This window comes from Centroberyx affinis, unplaced genomic scaffold, assembly GCF_046629955.1.
Source record: "Centroberyx affinis isolate AG114_WGS23_722 - 3 ecotype Tasmania unplaced genomic scaffold, CSIRO-AGI_Caff_v1 ptg000976l_1, whole genome shotgun sequence".
In the NCBI taxonomy this organism is placed as follows: Eukaryota; Metazoa; Chordata; class Actinopteri; order Beryciformes; family Berycidae; genus Centroberyx; species Centroberyx affinis.
Genome location: NW_027279546.1, coordinates 11,007 through 30,000, shown reverse-complemented (window position 1 = coordinate 30,000; position 18,994 = coordinate 11,007). Strand labels below are relative to the sequence as shown.

Genomic DNA, 18,994 nt, shown 5'->3' with positions numbered 1-18,994 from the left:
AAAATGAATAGCTTTGAAAAGAGAGACCAAAAAACGAGAGAGATCATTGTCTTCCTGCTGGAGTGGAACAGTATCTGGTGTTATTGTACCAGAGGTGTCTGGCTGAAACGCCCCCACCAACCGCTGTGTAACACCGGGGACACTAAATAACAGGGCAACACTATCTGTCAGAACCTCCATACACCCACACACTAACTCCAAGGAGATAGATATACCTCCCTCTGGTCCACTCGGCCTCCCACTGTCTCTATCTGTCTATCTCATATGTCTTTCCTTCTCTCTCTCCATCTTTCCTCTCTTGCATTCAATTCAATTAAGCTCTCTGCCTCTATTTCCCTCTGTCTCTGTTCAATTCAATATTCTTTATTGGCATGAATGTTGCATTAACAGTATTGCCAAAGCGTTTTAGGAATTCATCAAAAATGTTCTCCGTCTGTCTCTAAATGTCTCTCTCTCTTGCAATTACTTTATTGACATGCCAGTAACAGTGACAATATTGCCAAAACAGTACACAAAAGGTCATATTTCACTCTTTCTGCCTCTATCTTTCTATCTCTCTTTCTCAAATCTTAGAGACTCTCTGATCTCTGCTAATACTCCTCAAGCTGCCCACGCGCTGCCATACACACTCACACACATACACACAGCCACTGGAGGAAGCATACAGTATGTCCTGGAGCAGAGACAGCTAAGCTGAAGAGTCAACCCTCATCAAAGAGATAGGGAAAACTAATATATATCAGACTACTACAGCACTCAGACTGACAGAGAGAGAGAGAGAGAGAGAGAGAGAGAGAGAGAGAGATGGAGATAAAATAATCCAGGACTTGTTTGTCTTGTGCCAATAAAGCTTATTTTGAAATTTGAATTTGACAGAGAGACATGTATGCTGTGTTTCCATCTGCTGAAGCAAATGAAAAGGCTTTCCTAATGTCAAAAAACACATCCACTAGAAGAATGGGAATAGTTCTTTCAAGAATGGATTAGTAAGTTTGTTCTTTAGTGTCATTTAATGTTGGTCATGCTTTGATCCACAGACAAAAACAAAGAAATGCACTTGGCAATATGCTAATGCACCAACTAATGGCCATACAACCATGATGGAGACTCATACATGGGAGAGACAGTTGTGGTGGACAGATATTTTACAGACATCGTTTCAGCCACTTTTCAACTGCTGTACAATGAAAGTGAAAGTCATGTAAAGCCTATATTAATACTTTTTTGCAAATGCGTTTCCATCACAATGCATAATTCTTGTTATTGCCAAAAAACATTTCTTCTCTGTCAAGCAAGTGTAACTTTTTTTCTGATAGAGAACATTTAAACAAAGTTTGCCAACTCCATTAAGCTTTTCTAACTCGATACATGCTAATTTGCAAAAAAAAAAAAAAAAAGAATACTTGGATGGAAACCCAGCTATGGAGAAAGGGAGAGAGACAGAAGTAAGGATAGCAATAGTGAGAGAGGAGAGAAAGAGAGATAAAAGAATGTCCAAACTTTATGAGTGATGTCCCAGTCTGATGTTGGCTTAGGGATTAAGCATCTTTTATTATGGTTCTTTTTCTTCATTGGAAACCTTGCCAATAATGACGATCTGCTGAATTGATAATGCTGAGTGAATAGGCTACTGGTGAGTCATGATGAGTCAGCCCAAAATGTTTTGTGTGCGACTTTCCTATATTCTTCACTAATTGTGCAAAAGATCTGCACCAAGTCAAAGACTGAGCGCGAGGTTCCATGTATCACAGAGAAAAGCGATAGTGATAATAAAGAGAGAAAAAGAGAGTGAGATGGAGGAAGAGAGAAAAGAAAGATTGAAGAAGGTGGAGAGGAGAAGGGAGGAGGAAGAGAGATGGGGGATCAAAGAACCAGCAGTGAAAGAGTAAAGAGACCGAGAGGAAGAGAGGAAAGAAAGGATGAAGGAGGAGAGGCGAGAGGAGAACAAAGAGAGGTCTATGAGCGACACAGAGACCATATGGTGCCTCCAGGCCCTCACGATCCCAGCAGACTGTCTCTCTCACTCACTCACACACACACACACACACACACATACACACAAGAAGACATGCATTCATGCATATACACACACACACATAATGTAGCTTATCTGTTCTCACTGTGTGTTTGGATACGTGTGTGTGCGTGTGTGTGTGTGTGTGTGTGCGTGTGTGTGTGTGTGTGTGCCTTGATGCAGTCACAATCTAAGCCAGTAGATTAACTGACCCCATAGCTTCTAATAGAGAGAGCGACAGAGAAAGTGAGAGGGACAGAGAGGCAGCGAAAGGAGTTAGCGTTTGGTTCAGAATGGAGCCATCATACAGTGACCTAGGTTAAAACATTTGGTTTGGAATGGAGCCATAATACAGTGACTTAGGATGTGGCATTAGGATTGAAATAGAGCCATAACACAGTGACCTAGGTTAAAACATTTGGTTTGGAATAGAGCCATAATACAGTGACTTGGGATGTGGCATTCGGTTTGGAATGGAGCCATAATACAGTGACCTAGGTTAAAACTTTGGTTTGGATCGGAGCCACAATGCAGTGACTTGGGGTACAGCATTAGGTTTGGAAAGGAGCTGCAAAACAGTGAGTTTGGGAATAGCATTAGGTGGGGAATGGAGTCATGATACGGCAACATCAGCTGTAGGGCAGTGAAGGAAACAAACTTTTTAGTCCATCGCCTAGAGTGGGTGATGGTTTCCTAAATTGATTGGATATATTCCCTGTTTAACAAGCTAGTTTGATTTTTACTCTTTAAAAGAACCTCCGGAAATTGATTAGCTTCCAGAACAGAGTAGACATACTTACCAGTCACAAACCAAATTTACCAGTGTATGGTCATTTTCAACCCACAGTGGTGTTAGGTCTGGAATGAAGCCATAGTGCCGTGACACAATATATGTGTAGCATTAGCTTTGTAATGGAGCAATGATGTCATTACCTAGTGTTATATGAGACATGGAGTTAAATGGAAGTTGGAATGAAATCTTGCTGGCAAACTTTCCAAACCATTTGGCAAACTCAAGTATGTAATCGATAGCTATTTTAATGTAATTGATTGGCATTTTCAGAGCCAGGGATAAAAAGGTAGAAACATTTTTTTCCAAAGAGTCAACTTTTCTAGAACAAGTTGGTTTTCCCATTGAGGGAATACCTTGACATTTTGAATTGTAGTCTTTAATTTTTTACCAGACACATTTGTCCTTTACTTTCTCCTAAAATGGTTTGCTAGCATTGTTAGTGTTCCCCACTGGGGCACAGCACGCTACAAGCTTGTCCAATATGAAATGTGTCTGGTGATGAAAAAGAGAAAGCCTTTTCTAACTCTTCTCACTATTTATTTACTTCTCTATCATACTGTACATGATCTCTGCGTGCTAGGGCAGAAACTGCTATGGTTTCCCCACTGCATACTTGTGCCTAAAGGCGCAGTGCAGTGTGTTTTTCTATTATCTTTTGTCCATAGTTCAGTTTGGTACAGGTACAACACAAGTGTGGTGGTTGAAGCATGCAAATACATGGCACTGGCCCATTTTCAACAGAGGCTGGCAGGGATACATCTGCATAATCCTCTGCACCACAAACAGCACCACTCCTGCTCAGCACTCACCTAAGGGAACTGATACAGTATTATACCCATAGCAGGTCCAGTATGGGCACAGCATGATACTGATACTGTACCACAGTTACAGTGCACCCAGTGTCTGTCTGTCTGTCTGTCTATCTATCTATCTATCTACCTACCTACCTACCTATCCATCCGCCCATACCTCTCTGTCATAGGAAGCTCAGTACTGGTACAGAATGGTACTTGTGCAACAGAAAAACTGTACTCACTAACTAATCAGAGAAAATGGTTGATAATGGTCTCAGGTAATTCAACCATTTGAGATGTGCTTGATTCAACTTACAGCGCACTTCAACAGCCACTAAAGTGGGCATCCAATTAGCAAGATAAGAGATCTCAAGCACTGTACAACCATGTCTAATATTAGGATTGGAATCAGCCACTGCCACATCTATCTATCTATCTATCTATCTATCTATCTATCTATCTATCTATCTATCTATCTATCTATCTATCAATCTATCTATGTGCCTCTCTTTCAATTTGCAATTCAATTAAAACATCTTTATTGGCATGACTGTCACAAATTAATATGTTTCCAAAGCAGCTTACATATGCAATGTAAAATAATTCAATTTAAAACCATACAGAGAAATGATTACACTTCCTCAAATCTACTAATCAACTGTCTCTCGTACTTTCTCTTTCTCTCTCTCAGTGTGTGTGTGTGTGTGTGTGTGTGTGTGTATGTTGGATCAATACCGTCTGTCTATCCATCCCTCTGAAGGATGAGGGTGCATACATTACGACCTGTCGCCGATCCAAGACAGAATCTATTCTATTCTAGTCACACTGGCGAGGGTGTAACATCAAAAGCCAAGTTGTCCTTCCTTTCTGTCCAAACTCTGAGAGTGTGTTCAGCCTTGGACCCGGGCCTAGTTTCCTGACCAGCAGGGAGCGAGACAGCATCCATCAGAGAGGTGAGGTTAGGGTGAAACAAGGAGCTATTCTGGTGGAAATCCCAGGATTGAGGACTTAAGAGTGGGGTTGGCATAATTTGTTTGTTTTCCATCACTTCCTTCCCTTTGTCTCTATCCCTTTATCGCCTTCTCTCTTTGTCTTCCCCTGTCTCGCTCTCTAATTAATAGCCACTATCAGAAAAATGATGTCATTGCATGTCATACACTCCCATGGGCCGATGTGTCTGTGTGCGTAGCTGCAAATTGATACAGATAACATGAATTAGAGAGGCAGATCAGCCTGCATGTTACCCACCCACCCCCCCAAGTCAAAATAATGATTCTGTCTCAGCGCTGCAAAATTCATCACAGAATAAATGAATGAGCGAGACAGGGAGAGACAGAGCAGGTGGGAGAGAAACAGAGGGAAAGAGGGAGAGAGAGAGGCGGTGAAGGATGGAGACAGAGACTAGAGAGAGGGGAGAGAGAGAGAGAAAGAGACAGACAGAGAGAAATAGAGAAAGAGAAATGGAAGTAATCCTCTAAGCAGCTCAGATATGATGTATAATATTTAAGATTTGGAGAGAAGCTTCTACTCCACATCCTCTCTTCTCCTCTGCTCTCTCCTCCTCCCCTCTCCTTTCCTCCTCTCCTCTCCTCTTTCCTCTCTCCTCCTCTCCCCATCAGACTGTCAGCAAGAGTACAGCCTAAAACCTACACACTGTTCCTGCTTATCTGCAGCTACCGTATGTGTGTGTGTGTGTGTGTGTGTGTGCGTGTGTGTGTGTGTGTGTGTGTGCGAGCGTGCGTGTGTGTGTACAAGCCTGACTTCCTCTGTGTGAGTATGTGATTATATACGGTTGTGTATTTGCCTGAGAGCCAGACAGAGAGGGAGTGTGTGAGAGAAAGAGATAATGTGGGTTAAATTACGGGATTTGATGTAAACCACAAACTTCTCCCTTTGCCTCCTCTCTTCTCTTAACATCACTTACAGTATTCGGTTGCCACGGTAACGCAGCATTACCTTGTCAATGTTGAAATAATGTGGTGGTACTCCTGAGGCCTTGATATTGTGTATGTGTGTGTGTGTGTGTATATTCTTTCATACCTCTTTCAGAGCTGTTGTATTTGTTTACATGCAATACTAAACCATGACCATGTAATTTGCCCAGAGGGAGAGGAGATATAATGTGATGTAAAGCTAGATATAGATAGATAGAAAGAGTGATTCAAACACACACACACACACACACACACACACACACACAGACACACACATAGCACACGTTGGCTGGCTATTTTCCATCTGCTAACTAAATGAGGTCTCAGGTTACAGTTGGGATCAGACACATAACAGCGTCTAACAAACTGCATAGATGCTGTTACTGTAGAAACAAACATTGTAGTCAGTGTTTATATGGATGGGAAATTTCACCATCAGTTATGACAAATTAGATTCTTCCTATGACGCTTTTATTCCTCATATCCTTCTGTGCTATTCAAACTGATGGTTAAATTGATGTATTGATTTGATTTTTGATGGATTGAATTGTTTCTTCAGTTCGCCTTGCTGTTATGGTTTATTGTAAAGCCCTGTGTGCAGCACAATTAAGTTTGTTTTATTTTCAATCTTATAATTTCTTACTGTCCCCTTTACCAGTGCCTTGCTGAAGGCATTATTATGTAACCAGCATCTCTCAATATTTTATCATCACCTTAAGTAAAGCATTGTCTACACAAAAAACATTTTGTGTCCTCAACTCAATTAGAGTAAGCCAAATTGGCTTCCAGGATGGGTGGAAAACTCCCTCCACAAAATGTCCACAGAGGGAAGTTGAAACAATAACAACTATCATATATACAACATGTTACTAATATTATACAATGGTGCTTTATCCTATTTAGTATACTTTGCCTTACGTGATAGCTGTGGAGTGATTGCTGAAAGGAGAGTTGACTGGGCATCTTGACTGTTGATTGTAATTGCGTGTTTTTACGTCACACAACAAATGAAGTTTTCTTATGTAACCTAAGAGAAGGCTAAGTGTTGAAGTGTTGAATACCGTGTGGAATGCTGGATCTTTGCATGAAAATCAAATCTGTACTCTTTGACTGTACACGGTGTCAGGATAGAAGAGGGTCAGGCTGTCACACAGAGGAGCATCTGAAACATTAAAGAGTTCAGAAATACAGGCGATTCAGTCTGTCGCATGAAAGACAGCTGGGAGTCCTAGTAATAAGATAGCAGCGAGTCCGTCTATTGCATGGAAAACAGCTCGCCGCTCGGTAACATGCGACTGGGCTCAGTAACAGAAGTGGCTGTAATGACATCACAGCAGGTTCCAGTGTCACCCAGAGGCCCCTGGATATAAACTTACAGACAGCTGGGGCCCCAGAGTGTCGGGCAGCGTTGCCTAGGGGACACTGACGAATACCAACACATTGGGACAAGCCGGGTCATCTGATATGGGAGATTAGTTTAGGTCAATTTAGTTCATTTGTACCTATAAACGTGATAACACACTTAAGTGAAAAAGGTGTGTGTGCATGTGTCTGTCAGTACAGTGATATGACTTTGTAGATCAGATAGAGAAACTAAAGAGGCAACCAGGCAACTACTTCACATACACACACACACACACACACACACAACACACGCACACCCACACGATACACACAAACTGACAGTTCATTATCCCATTTCAAAGGTTACTTGCTACTAATATCTCATTTGTACCCTTTCACAACTTCAAACACTCACACTCACACTCACACACACACACACACACACACACACACACATGCACACACACACTGTTTGCAGGTGTGCACTAAGCCACTGGCCTTGCTAGCAAAAGGAAAGCCAGACTGCTAGAGGAAAGCAGCATCTGTGTGCAAGAAAAACATGCAGGCATGCCCGGCACCTATTGCACGATAAGCCGTCCCGGGGGGGGATCCTTATTTGCCTCAGCCCGCCCAAGGTTTCTTCCAAGTTTTCCTACTAAGGTTTTTCTTGGGAGTTTTTCCTTGTGTGCATTTAGGGTCTAAGGCTGGGGTGCCGGGTAGGTTAGGCTATGTAGAATAGGTAGTTTGTTTTGTCTTGCTAAATTGCTATGTTTGTCTTACATAACTTTGTTCACCATTGATTGTGTTTAGTTAGACCTAGCTAGACACACTCTCTGTGAAGTCCTCTGAGACATGCTTGTGACAAAGGGCTATATAAATGAACTTGACTTGACTTGGCTTAGAACGATATGCTTACCATGCAGTAACTGAGAGAACATTTTGGCTAAATCGTGGCTCCCTCATTTACTTCATCAAGGTGTGATGTGATAGCAGCAAAATATAGGCTGATAAAATATTACTCTCATGATAGAGAAAGACAAATCCCCGGGTGTCCCAGGTACCAGGAGTAATCTGCCCAATCCTCTATAGTGTAGCAATACAAAAAGACAATAAAACAATAAAAAACAGGAAAAGTCAAAGATATGAGACAAAGATTGAGCATTCTAATATGTTTTTGAGATCTTCAAAACATAAAGAAATAAGCCATTTGATCATTAGTATTGATTGGTTGTGGATTGTTAGTCGTATAGGACTGTCCAATAGGATTGCTAGATTGTTGGGGCAGTGATGGGCTACAGCGCCCAGACAACTGCCTCAAAATTGTTCCTTCAATCACACAGGAATATTTGGTTGCCAGGAAACATCTGAATAAAAATAATTTGATCAGCATTGCCCATCTACATTACCACAAAAATTGCCCACAATATCACCACTTTTATATATTTGGTGTTTCTTATATAAGATTCTGGCTGAAGTCTGACTGGATCCTACTGAATTGCACAGAAACCCTTAAAGATATTTGGACTGAGCCTCCTATCTTCATATTTCTTCTGTGACTGTGGCTGAATATTTTCCTTCTGGTTTGGCTGTGCGGCGCGCTACAGCAGAGAGGATTTGGAGCAGCTAAAATAAGCCAAAACAACGACCACCTCCTCCACTAGAGCAACTAAAAACCACTCATAAATTTTGGAAGATGGGCTACACTACCGAGGGAGAGGAGAGGAGGAGAGGAGAGGAGAGGAGTAATGTAATAGAAGCAGAAGAGAGGAGAGGGGAAAGGAATAGTGGAGTAGAAGAAAAAGGGAGGAGAACAGACAACATAAAGACAGGAGAGAAGAAGAATGGAGAGACGGGCTGTGCAAAATAAAGCCCGTATTGCAGGCGGTGCTGTGGAAGACAGAGGGGCGGTGCACAGGGACGACTGCAGTTTGAAGTTTGACATTGTGCGAGGGGGAGGCAGCGCGGGGGGGAGGTTCACACAGCGAAATAATACACAATTTCTCTCTCTCTCTCGCTCGCTCTTTCTGTCTCTCTCCCTCCACTCCTCTTCTCTTACTTTGCCTTTTTTCTCTTTCTGTCACTCTTCCTCTCTCTCTTCTATTCTCTCTTTCTCTTGTTACCTTTCTCATGGCGGCCCCCCTCTCACCCACCCATCTCTCTCTCTCTCTCTCTCTCTCTCTCTCTCTATCTTCCTCTCTCTCTCTCCCTCTCTCTCTCTCTCTCTCTCTCTCTCTCTCTCGGTTGTATAACAGTGCTTGTACCTCCAAGCTATATTGTCCTCAGAAATCTCTGTACCTTTTCAAAAAGCTCCAACAGTGCAACCTGTTATAGGAAACCTTACAGCCACCATGCAGTAAAAAATCCTTCCATCCTTTGAAGCCTTTCCACCGCAAAGTAAGACAGCACAGGACGTGTTAGAATGCTTCAACATCTCTCTTTCATCTACTCGTGAACTGGAGTTAATTTTCCCAGAGATTAGGATTATAGGATGGAGGAGGGCGGAGCAGAGAGGATAACGGATACAGGAAGGAGAGAGAATTCACACTCTGATCTTTCTTGCGAGCCCACAGCTCTTTACTTTCTGGTGCATTGTGGGTCAGGCAGGACACAAAATGGGTCACTGGCCTGTTTCTGGGGGGTCATGTCGCTGTTTACAGGAGAAAATTGTGTCTGAGAAAAGATGCCATTTCAGAGCTGTTGACACCCATGTATTTTTTAAATATACAGTGGGGTTTTAGGAGGCTTCAGAGACAAAGGGCTGTGAAACGCTCTTAACATGTAAATTTCTCTCTCTTAACATTTTCTTCTAGACGAAGGCGAATATCTATAACTCCTCCACTAGAAATGTGAATATTGATCACTTGTAAAGATTTCTTGACTCAAGAATTACATATTTGCACATTTCCTATTAAAAAAGACACACATTATTACCCTCAGGAGTATTAATGTTATTTAGATGATGCATACAGACAAATTTGAAATTAACCCACATTTGGCTAGTGGCTGCACCATCCATCCTGAATGCATGACTTATCTTGCATCATTTAGCAGGCTAGACATCAGGGATGAGGTCAATTCACTGCCTATTCACTCAATTCAAACTGAGGAGTGAAAATGCTATTTAGTGGTTAATGTGACCATATCCATTCTCATTTAAAGACAGTATATATTATCCTAAACACTTGTTATAATCCTCACTAGGATATATGGCATCGTCTCAACTCTCTCTCTCCCTGCACCTCTACAAACTTCACATCTTATCAGTGATGAGATATAGCAGCCCTGAGGAAAGTGAAGCTACCTTAGAAGGCTGAAATGACTTTCATTATGCAATATCACACATATCATCTGATATTCATCGTTGCAGCGTTTTTTCATATTGCGATGTGGACCAGTTGGGGGGCCGGTAAAGGCCTATTTCACACAGTTTCATCACACTCAGAGCCAGACGGCCAATATGTGTGGTGAAAGGGAATATTGTCTCGATTATGAGAGAGAGAAAGAGAGGGGGGGGGAGAGAGAGAGAGAGAGAGGGGAGAAAGAAAGAATATGAGAGAGACAGACAAATCAGTTGAGATATATAAAGTGAGAGAAAGCAAAATTAGAGAGAAACAGATGAATGAAAAGAGAGACAGAGAAAAGATAATAGAAAGGCACGCACACACACACACATGCACACACACACAAACTCTCACACACACACATACACACAGACACAGAAGTAGATGCTAATAATATGCAGATGATGCAACTGATGAAAATCGCTGGTGAAGCAAAGAGTCTTGTATGGAAGTAAAAACTGCTGTGTTTGTGTCTGGAGCTTAGATAGAGTAGTTTGCTTAATATCACGCTTTGTTGGTGCTTAACACACACACACATGCACACACACACACAAACACATGCACACACACACACAAACACATACACACACACACACACAAATATACACACAGAGATAAAGTATGAGTTGTGCTGATAAGCCATTGGACGGAAATAAAGTCAGCCACTGTAACGAGACACTGAGGGAATACAGAACAGAGCTGAGAGAGTCAAAGTGAAAACGAACGAGACAGAAAATGAGAGAAATAAAGTGAGAGAGCGACAGAATGAGAGGGGAGGGGACAGACAGAGGCAAAGAGAGAGAGACACAGAAAGAAAAACAAATACACATGAAAAGGAATGAATGAAAAGGCCTGAATCCAGAGACGCAAACAGAGAAAAAATGAGAAGACGATAAAAAAGAAGAGACGAAAAAACAAAATTATCTAGAAACAGAGAAAGAAAAAAGAGAGACAGCGAGTCAGGCAGACTTGAAATAGAATGAAAGAGAAAGGCGTAAAACAGAGAGAGATGCAGAGAGAAAGAAACAGAGATAATGAGTGGAAATGATTAAATGAATGCAGTCCAGAGGAAAATTGAATTGAATGTGAAAAATGTAAAACAGAGAGGGGATTTCCCTCATGAGTGTCACTCAGTGAGACTGCTATTGTTAGAATAACTGCTCTGAAGTTACAAGAACACACACACACACACACACACACGCAAAAACACAAAAGGACACGGACACATTCAAAGACACACAAAGACAAAGACGCACAGGCAGACAGACACACAAGCACATGCAAAAACAGAAAAGGACACACACACATACACACCCAGCCTTGTTAAAATGAGATGGCTTTCTGACTCTGTGCAGAATAGAGTGCTGCCATGGAAATGTCAGCCAGACAAGGCTAGATCGCTCTCTCTCTCTCTCTCTCTCTCTCTCTCTCTCTCTCTCACACACACACACACACACACACACACACACACACACACCTTTAACATCACTACGGGAAAGCAGACCATGTTTGGTTCTGTCAGGCAGGATATGCCTTAAATTTAGAGGAGTTTTCATTTGTTGCAGTAGAGATCTTATAGCTATGTAAACAGAGATAAAACCCCATTGATTCTGACTCTTCCCTGATTAGACAAACCTGATTTCATGGCTGTCTAAACAGGGTAAAATCAGACCCTGTGTCGATTCTCCAAATTTAAACTTCCATGGAAACATCGGCTCTGTGACACAAAGCAATGGAAATGGAAATTCCCTGTGTGATTCGTGTGATTCCAGCATTTAAATGGCATATCAAAACCGCCTCCAGTGCAGGAAGGTATTCTTTTAGTACTGAGCCACTGTTTCTCTCTCTCTCTCTCTCTCTCTCTCTCTCTTTCTCTCTCTCTCTCTCTCTCTCTCCTGTCTGTTGTTTGCTTGAGGCTCCACAGTGACTACACATCAATACAACGCAGACATGTGACAGAAATCGCTTTAAAAAATGGCACACTATCTGCTCTCCACATGAAGCTGGGCATCATCTCTGACAGCTGTAAAGGCCTCAGCGATAGCACTGATAGTTCTGGTTTCTACTTCCTAATTCTGTTTTGATTTCTTCTCCTGTGACGCTCCTCCATCCTCGCTCTCTTTCCACTTCTCTCAAGAAACACAACGCGTTATATAAGCTTGTACATAAAGGATTGTAATGAACTGGCTGACTCAAAATTTGATTGAGTGACCGCCTCACCGGAAAAGTGACAGTGATTGATTGACTGACTGTCTCACTGACAGATTGACTGACTGACTGACTGACAGTATCACTGACAAATTGATTAATTGACTGACTGACTGACTGACTGGCTGACAAATTGGCTTAATGCAGCGCTCTTTCTCTCCCTCTCCTGATTGGTTGCTAGACTGAAGAGATGAATTGATTTGAAAAGTTAAGTAACCATGTTTCTCTCTCTCTCTCTCTCTCTCTCTCTCCTCCTCCAGTCTTCCTCTGTGTCCTCTGCCTCCTAGCGGCGCTGCTCCCCTGCGCCTCCCCCTGTCCTCCTCCCTGTCTCTGCTCCTCGGACGGCCTGGTGGTGGACTGCGGGGGCCGAGGCCTCTCCTCCCTGCCTCCCCTGCACCTCCTGCCCCCGGGGAGCCGCTCCCTGCTGCTGGCCAACAACAAGCTCTCCTCGCTGGGAGCCACTGCCTTCGCTAACCTCTCCTCTCTGGAGGTCGGTAGTCCATTGTTCTTTGTTGTTGGCGAAATGCTTGGTAGCCTCGCAGTGAACATGTTGTGGGTTGTTGTCTGTACTGGCCTTGCAAACTGAATTCCCCTCAGGACAATAAGTGGTACTGTATCTTGACTCTCATATTGCTGAAATTGTAGACAGCCTCTGCTCTTGGTCTGAAAAGTTATGAAAAGTTGACATTTTCGAGGTTTTTGCACTGGTCACTGGTGATTTATACATTATGTGCTAAGCCCACGTTCTTATTTAAAGTTAATTCACAAAGTGGTAAAGTTCACCAGACAGCTTCACTATCAGCAAAGTCAGTATTTAAAATATAATAGGTAAAATGATAGTTGGAGCCTGTCAAAGTGGCTGGTAGACTATTTTACTTGTCACAGCAAGAATTTACCAGCATTTGGCTGCTGTTAACCTCCCACCTTGAATACTAACAAGTTTTACTGTTTAATATTTAGCAGGTTAGACATCAGGGATAGGGTCAATTCACTGTCAATGCTGAATGTAGAGTGAACTGCTATTCACTGGTTAACCTGTGAATATCGATTCTCAATTATTTCCTTCAAGAAAGAATATAGTATATGAACCTGGAAAAAATGTTGATAAATTAAGAAAATCCACTTCCTTAATTGGCTGAATTGAAAGAAAACTGCCTGCAAAACCCTGCTAAGAATCTATTCAAAGCTGATAAAACAGAGTTGGATGTGTTGGCACTCTATCACACATTATTTTTATAGAGATGAAGAATATTTTGGTACAGTACAGTACAGTTTGTACAGTCCTCAGTACTGGCTGCTTGTTGGTGATGTTGGGTTTTAAGCTACTATTGCAGCCATTAGAAATTACTCTGGATGATGATTTCAGAATTTTTCTAAATACTCCTAAAAAAAAATAGGATTTACTTCAGAAATTATTTGTTAAGTCACTCTAAATACGAGTGGCCGCTAAATGCCTCAAATGTAAATGTAAATGTAAATGTAAATGTAAATGTTGTTCTGTGTATTTTAGGTGCTGGACCTGTCTAACAACTACCTGGATAATTTGCCAGCCGGTTTATTCAGAGACATGTCCAACCTGACAAGACTGACTCTACACAACAACTCACTAACAGGCATGGACAGAGACCTCTTCCAGGTAGGAGCTATACATATTATAAAGTAGTTTACAACATAAACGCTCTCAAAATGCATGTAAAACTCTTGTTCATCTGTCATGTACTGTGAGTCATTCCATCAGATCAGTCAATCAATTTGACAGTGAAAAATGTCTTCAATCCACTAAATATCTGAACAAAGACTGTAGTGGGGCAACGGTGTTTCAGCAACTACGGAGTGGAGCTTTAAAGACTATATTTAGGAATATGGCCGACCTGAGCAGACATACAGTACTGTAACAACTTGACTGGGTTTGGCCCTGGTCCAGGTGGTAAATTAGTAATAGACCATTTGCTCGACACTTTCTTCCACTTTCATCCAAACTGAAGCAGTCTGTAGGATGAGCTTGTGTTACGACTTCAGTTGTGATCCTGAATTATACAAGATTTTCCCATCCGGCGATGCTAGCTGTGCCTCTTGGTCTCAACGAGGGAGGCTATCAGCGCTAACATGTTTTTTAGGAAAGGCAGTGAATGGAATTTTTTTCACAATGTGACCTGTGAAGAAAAATAACAGACTTGAATTCAAAATGTAAGCATATCTTTAAGCTAATGATTTATTTTCTGTATCAGACCATTTCAATATTTAGGCCTTTAACATACTAAGTAGTAGCAAACTGATAGAAATTATATAAGAAGAGGGTATATTATGGAAAAAGACATAGATTAATGCTTTTCTTAAAAGTGATTTTTGTTTATATTAGTGAATGTTTGCCACATGATTATAACTAACTGGAGGTCAGAGTTTACCCATCTTTTTATGTTTCACTACATCACTGATTATATACTGTATTTGCAAAAGAAAGAACAAACAAATCAACCTGTCTGTATGTTTCTACAGGGTTTGGGAGGTCTCCAGAGTCTGGATCTGTCCCTGAATGGTCTCTCCTCTGTTCCTCTGGGACTACTGGACGAGCTGCAGAGCCTCAGGTAGACTCATGTTGTCTACACACATGCTTTTACATTTACATTGTAGGCCTTTAGCTGACACTGTCATCCACACCGACTTACAATGAGTGCAATGAGCTCAAATTCCTAGACTACTGACATTACAAGCGGCCAATAGTGAGGAGGTCAAGGGTGAGAGTCATAGCGCCCTGACAATGTCCCGGTGACCCCAGAATGATCTTGTTAGAGAGAAGTGATAGGAAAAGAAATAGAATAAGAGTCAAGGAGAAAATTAGAGGGTTTTTTGAGAGCAGTTAGTGATTGGAAGAGAGGGGATATCATTTAGTGGCAAGAGGGTAATTGTTTAAAAGATGAGCTTTCAGCATACTACTGAAGGAAGATGGACTGCTGTTTTGACTGGAGTGGGAAGGCCTTTCCACCAATGCTCCAACTCTGTATTCAGCTGCTGTCCGATGGCCAATTTGAACTGGCTGATTGGTAGCTGCAGCAGCAATAGACAGGATGGCAGTACGTGTAGCGGCTGCTGATGTTTACTACACTAGTTGTCAGTGTCTCTCTGTGCCAATGCCACCAAGATAAGTTCCTTGTGGCGAATAAACTGATTTTGATTCTGATTATCGTAATTATCATTCCATAGGTGGCTGTCTCTTGCGGGTAACAGGCTCCACGGTTTGGAGAGGGCAGCGTTCGAGCCCCTTGCCAACCTGCAGCACCTGGAACTGGGACACAACCCCTGGGAATGTGACTGCAACCTCCGCGACTTCAAACACTGGATGGAGTGGCTGCTGTACAGAGGTGGGCGTTCGGTTTAAGTTACGGGAGCTTAGAGATGGTGCGCTTGGTTTGGGTTAGGGGATATGATGACTGTAACCTCTACATCTTCAAATACTGCAGGTGTTTGATTTTTGTATACAGAGTTAGGTGGAGCTTAGAAAGTGGGACTTGGTTTATGTGAAAGAGCTGTGACGGAAATGGGAATCGAGAGGGAGTGGGTGGATACGAAGAGGAAAGAGAGAGAATGCTAGTTTACTTCAGAGAGAGATGTGTCTAGGTGTGCGTGTGTTGTGTGTGTTCACATTTGTGCACGAGCATGCGTGCGCTTATACCAACATAATACAACCGCATCGGTGTGTGAATGCACATTAGCGCACTCACTGTGTGTGTGTGTGTGTGTGTGTGTGTGTGTGTGTGTGTGTGTACCATGTGTGATACACACGTGTCTCTGCAGGCAGTTAGTACATCAGATAGCACAGCTGCTCTTCTCTCTTCATGTGTAAAAATCTACATTCACCTCAGCGCCCCGGGCCTCAGCTGCCCTGCTAATGAAGCATCTCCTCTCTCTTCTGCTCTGCTCTGTTTCATTCTGTTCTGTTCTGCTTTGCTGGGCTTCATTCAGTTCGGTTCAGTTTACTTGGTTCAGTTCTGTTCCGTTCAGCACAAGACAGAGACGTGATATTTAATAATCACTGCAACAGCGGGGAAGATTGCAAAGGGAGACATTTTGTAGTTCAACACGAAAGCATGACAATAGGGGTTAAATAGGCAGACGAAGCACGATTCAACACACACTGAGTTTAGAAAGTGAGACAAAGCGTTGTACAAGCGTCAAAAGCTTGGTGACAGCAGCCTGTGTTCCCTTCTATCAGCACCGTTGTCTGCTTCAATCCACTTCAAAGACACAGCTGGGATATTCTGTAATATTGAGAAATATACAGAAAGCTCTGTTTGCGGAGGGGAGTCTTTTGTCACACGCTGAGATAAAAGCATCTGGGGGCTAAAACACTGCTTTCTTTGTTCCGTCTTTCTATTCTTCTCCTCCGTTATCTCATTCTTTCTGTTGCTCCTCGCCTATATCACGGGTGCAGATCAATGGTTTTCCAGCACGAGACCTCCAGATAAATATGTGTAGAGACAAATGCAGCGTGTGATGATAACAAAGTAGATCCCCCATCCCTCTCCAGCCTGTGGGAATTAGTGACTCACATATTTCTCTCTCACACTCACACACACACACACACACACACACACACACACACAGATGCACACACACAAACACACAAACACACACATGCACATACCAGAGCTCTGCTGTAGCTAAGCATGTCATCTCATCAATTATAGAAGGGTTTAGTTGAGGCTATCTCCAACTTAGTGTGGAGGGCACAGCAAACTCTGAGTGTATGTGTGTGTGTGTGTGTGTGTGTATGTGTGGTGATGTATGACTCATCCTAGTGTTGGCACAACCACCCCCCTCTCTCTTTCCCTCTCTCTCAGTTAATTTGATAGTGCTTTACAGGCATAAGACATTTTATAAGTGACCTCTTCCTCTCTGTCTGTCAGGAGGGAAGGTGGATGCGGTGGAGTGCACGCTACCCAAGGACCTGCGTGGGCGGGACATCCGCGGCGTTCCAGTGGAGATGTTCAACTACTGTCTCCAACTTGAGGACGAGAACGGGGCCGGAGGAGGCGGGGCCTCCCGTTCTGGAAGCGGCTCGGGAGGCCCCGCCTCCCCTCCCTGCAGCCGGAACACCCTCGACCCCACACCCACCTCTGACAACAATGGCAACAACGGCGACGAATCCGATGCCTCTTCAAACACGGGAGGCGGAGGAGGAGGAGGAGGGGCCGCAGGGGGGGAGGCGCCGGCGGACTGCGTACGCGCCCGTTATCGGCCCGTGAGCGTGCGGCGCGCCATCGGCACGGTGGTGATCGCCGGCGTGGTGTGCGGCATCGTGTGCATCATGATGGTTGCCGCCGCGGCATACGGCTGCATCTACGCTTCGCTGATGGCCAAGTACCAGAGAGAGCTGAAGAAGAGGCAGCCGCTGATGGGAGACGGAGAGGCGGATGGGGAGGAGAGGGAGGAGAAACAGATCTCCTCTGTGGCCTAGAGGACGTGACGGGGGGTTGAGAGGTCAAAGGGTGAAGGTTAAAAGGGGTGAAAATTAAAAGGGCTCAAAGAGGAGAGATGGGAGAGCTTGTTTTATGCACACAGTTACAGTATCTCTCACCGACTCTCCTACAGACACCTTTCTCTCTCACACTTTTTGTCTTCCTTATATCTTTCTTTATTTCTTTGTTTATTCTATTCTTCTTTCTCTTTTTTTCTCTCTTTCTCACTCTTTCTCTCTCAAACGTACACACACTCACACACACTCAAATCCTATCTGTTCCCGTATTCTCTCTGCCATTTGGACACTGTTCCCACTGCAGTATTTGTTACCACCCATCCCTCCTACTCTCCTACCAACCACCTACTGCTGCAACAATACTCTCTCTAGAATAAAACACAACATTCACGCTGTTACAGGACACTCACAGTGTATGGTAGGGCTGCACGATATTGGAAAAAACTGACATTGTGATATCTTTTTTTTCTGCGATATATATTGCGATATGAAAAAATACAGGAAATTTCACCAGATACATGCAGTGTGTTATTCATGTACACATACAATCAACAATCATAATTTTCATCATTTTGGTACTTTAAAACCCCCCTCCTACTTCTACCACACTTGGTTCAGCTTGGACTCCTCCACTACAAGGAGTGGAGAGAGAACAGGTGGAGAGGTATTTGGGAAAAACAACACGTTTCTTATTAAACTTTACAAATGGACTTGTGTGTCGCAGTTGTGTTATTTACATGTAATCTACCATTTCTAACGATGTTCAAATGTATGCTTAATCTGCGTGATGGAAGATAAACAGGCCTCCCAGCACGGCTGAGGATGGTAAAACTCTCAAACTCAAGCAACAAACAGATTTATCTATATGCCGGCAAGATATAAGTACAGATAGATCTGGATACTGCAAGTTTTGTGTGTGTGTTGTGTGTGTTAAGCGTTTCTTACATTAGGGCACAGACCAGCCCTGTGACAGTAACTTTTTAACTTTTGATATGCAGACTCTGCATGCACAGCGATCAGTTCGCTATGCGCTCTGGTGAAGGGGTGCACTTGATCAGTTTGTCAAACAACCAAAACAGGCAGTGCTCATTTT

The 18,994-nt window shown here is 42.9% G+C and overlaps 2 protein-coding genes across 2 annotated transcripts in view; one reads left to right on the top strand and one right to left on the bottom strand.

Moving 5' to 3' along the window:
* The window catches only part of lrtm2a (leucine-rich repeats and transmembrane domains 2a), a 19,268-nt gene extending 1,385 nt beyond the window's left edge, over positions 1 to 17,883 (top strand). The window contains exons 2-6 of the mRNA XM_071522318.1: positions 12,689 to 12,918; positions 13,939 to 14,064; positions 14,925 to 15,013; positions 15,630 to 15,787; positions 17,333 to 17,883. Coding sequence (XP_071378419.1) covers positions 12,689 to 12,918; positions 13,939 to 14,064; positions 14,925 to 15,013; positions 15,630 to 15,787; positions 17,333 to 17,883 — 1,154 coding nt within the window. The remainder of the gene's footprint in view (positions 1 to 12,688; positions 12,919 to 13,938; positions 14,065 to 14,924; positions 15,014 to 15,629; positions 15,788 to 17,332) is intronic.
* Positions 1 to 18,994, bottom strand: part of LOC139646321 (voltage-dependent calcium channel subunit alpha-2/delta-4-like) — a 73,671-nt gene that overhangs the window by 44,603 nt on the left and 10,074 nt on the right. The gene's annotated exons all lie outside the window — the stretch shown is intronic.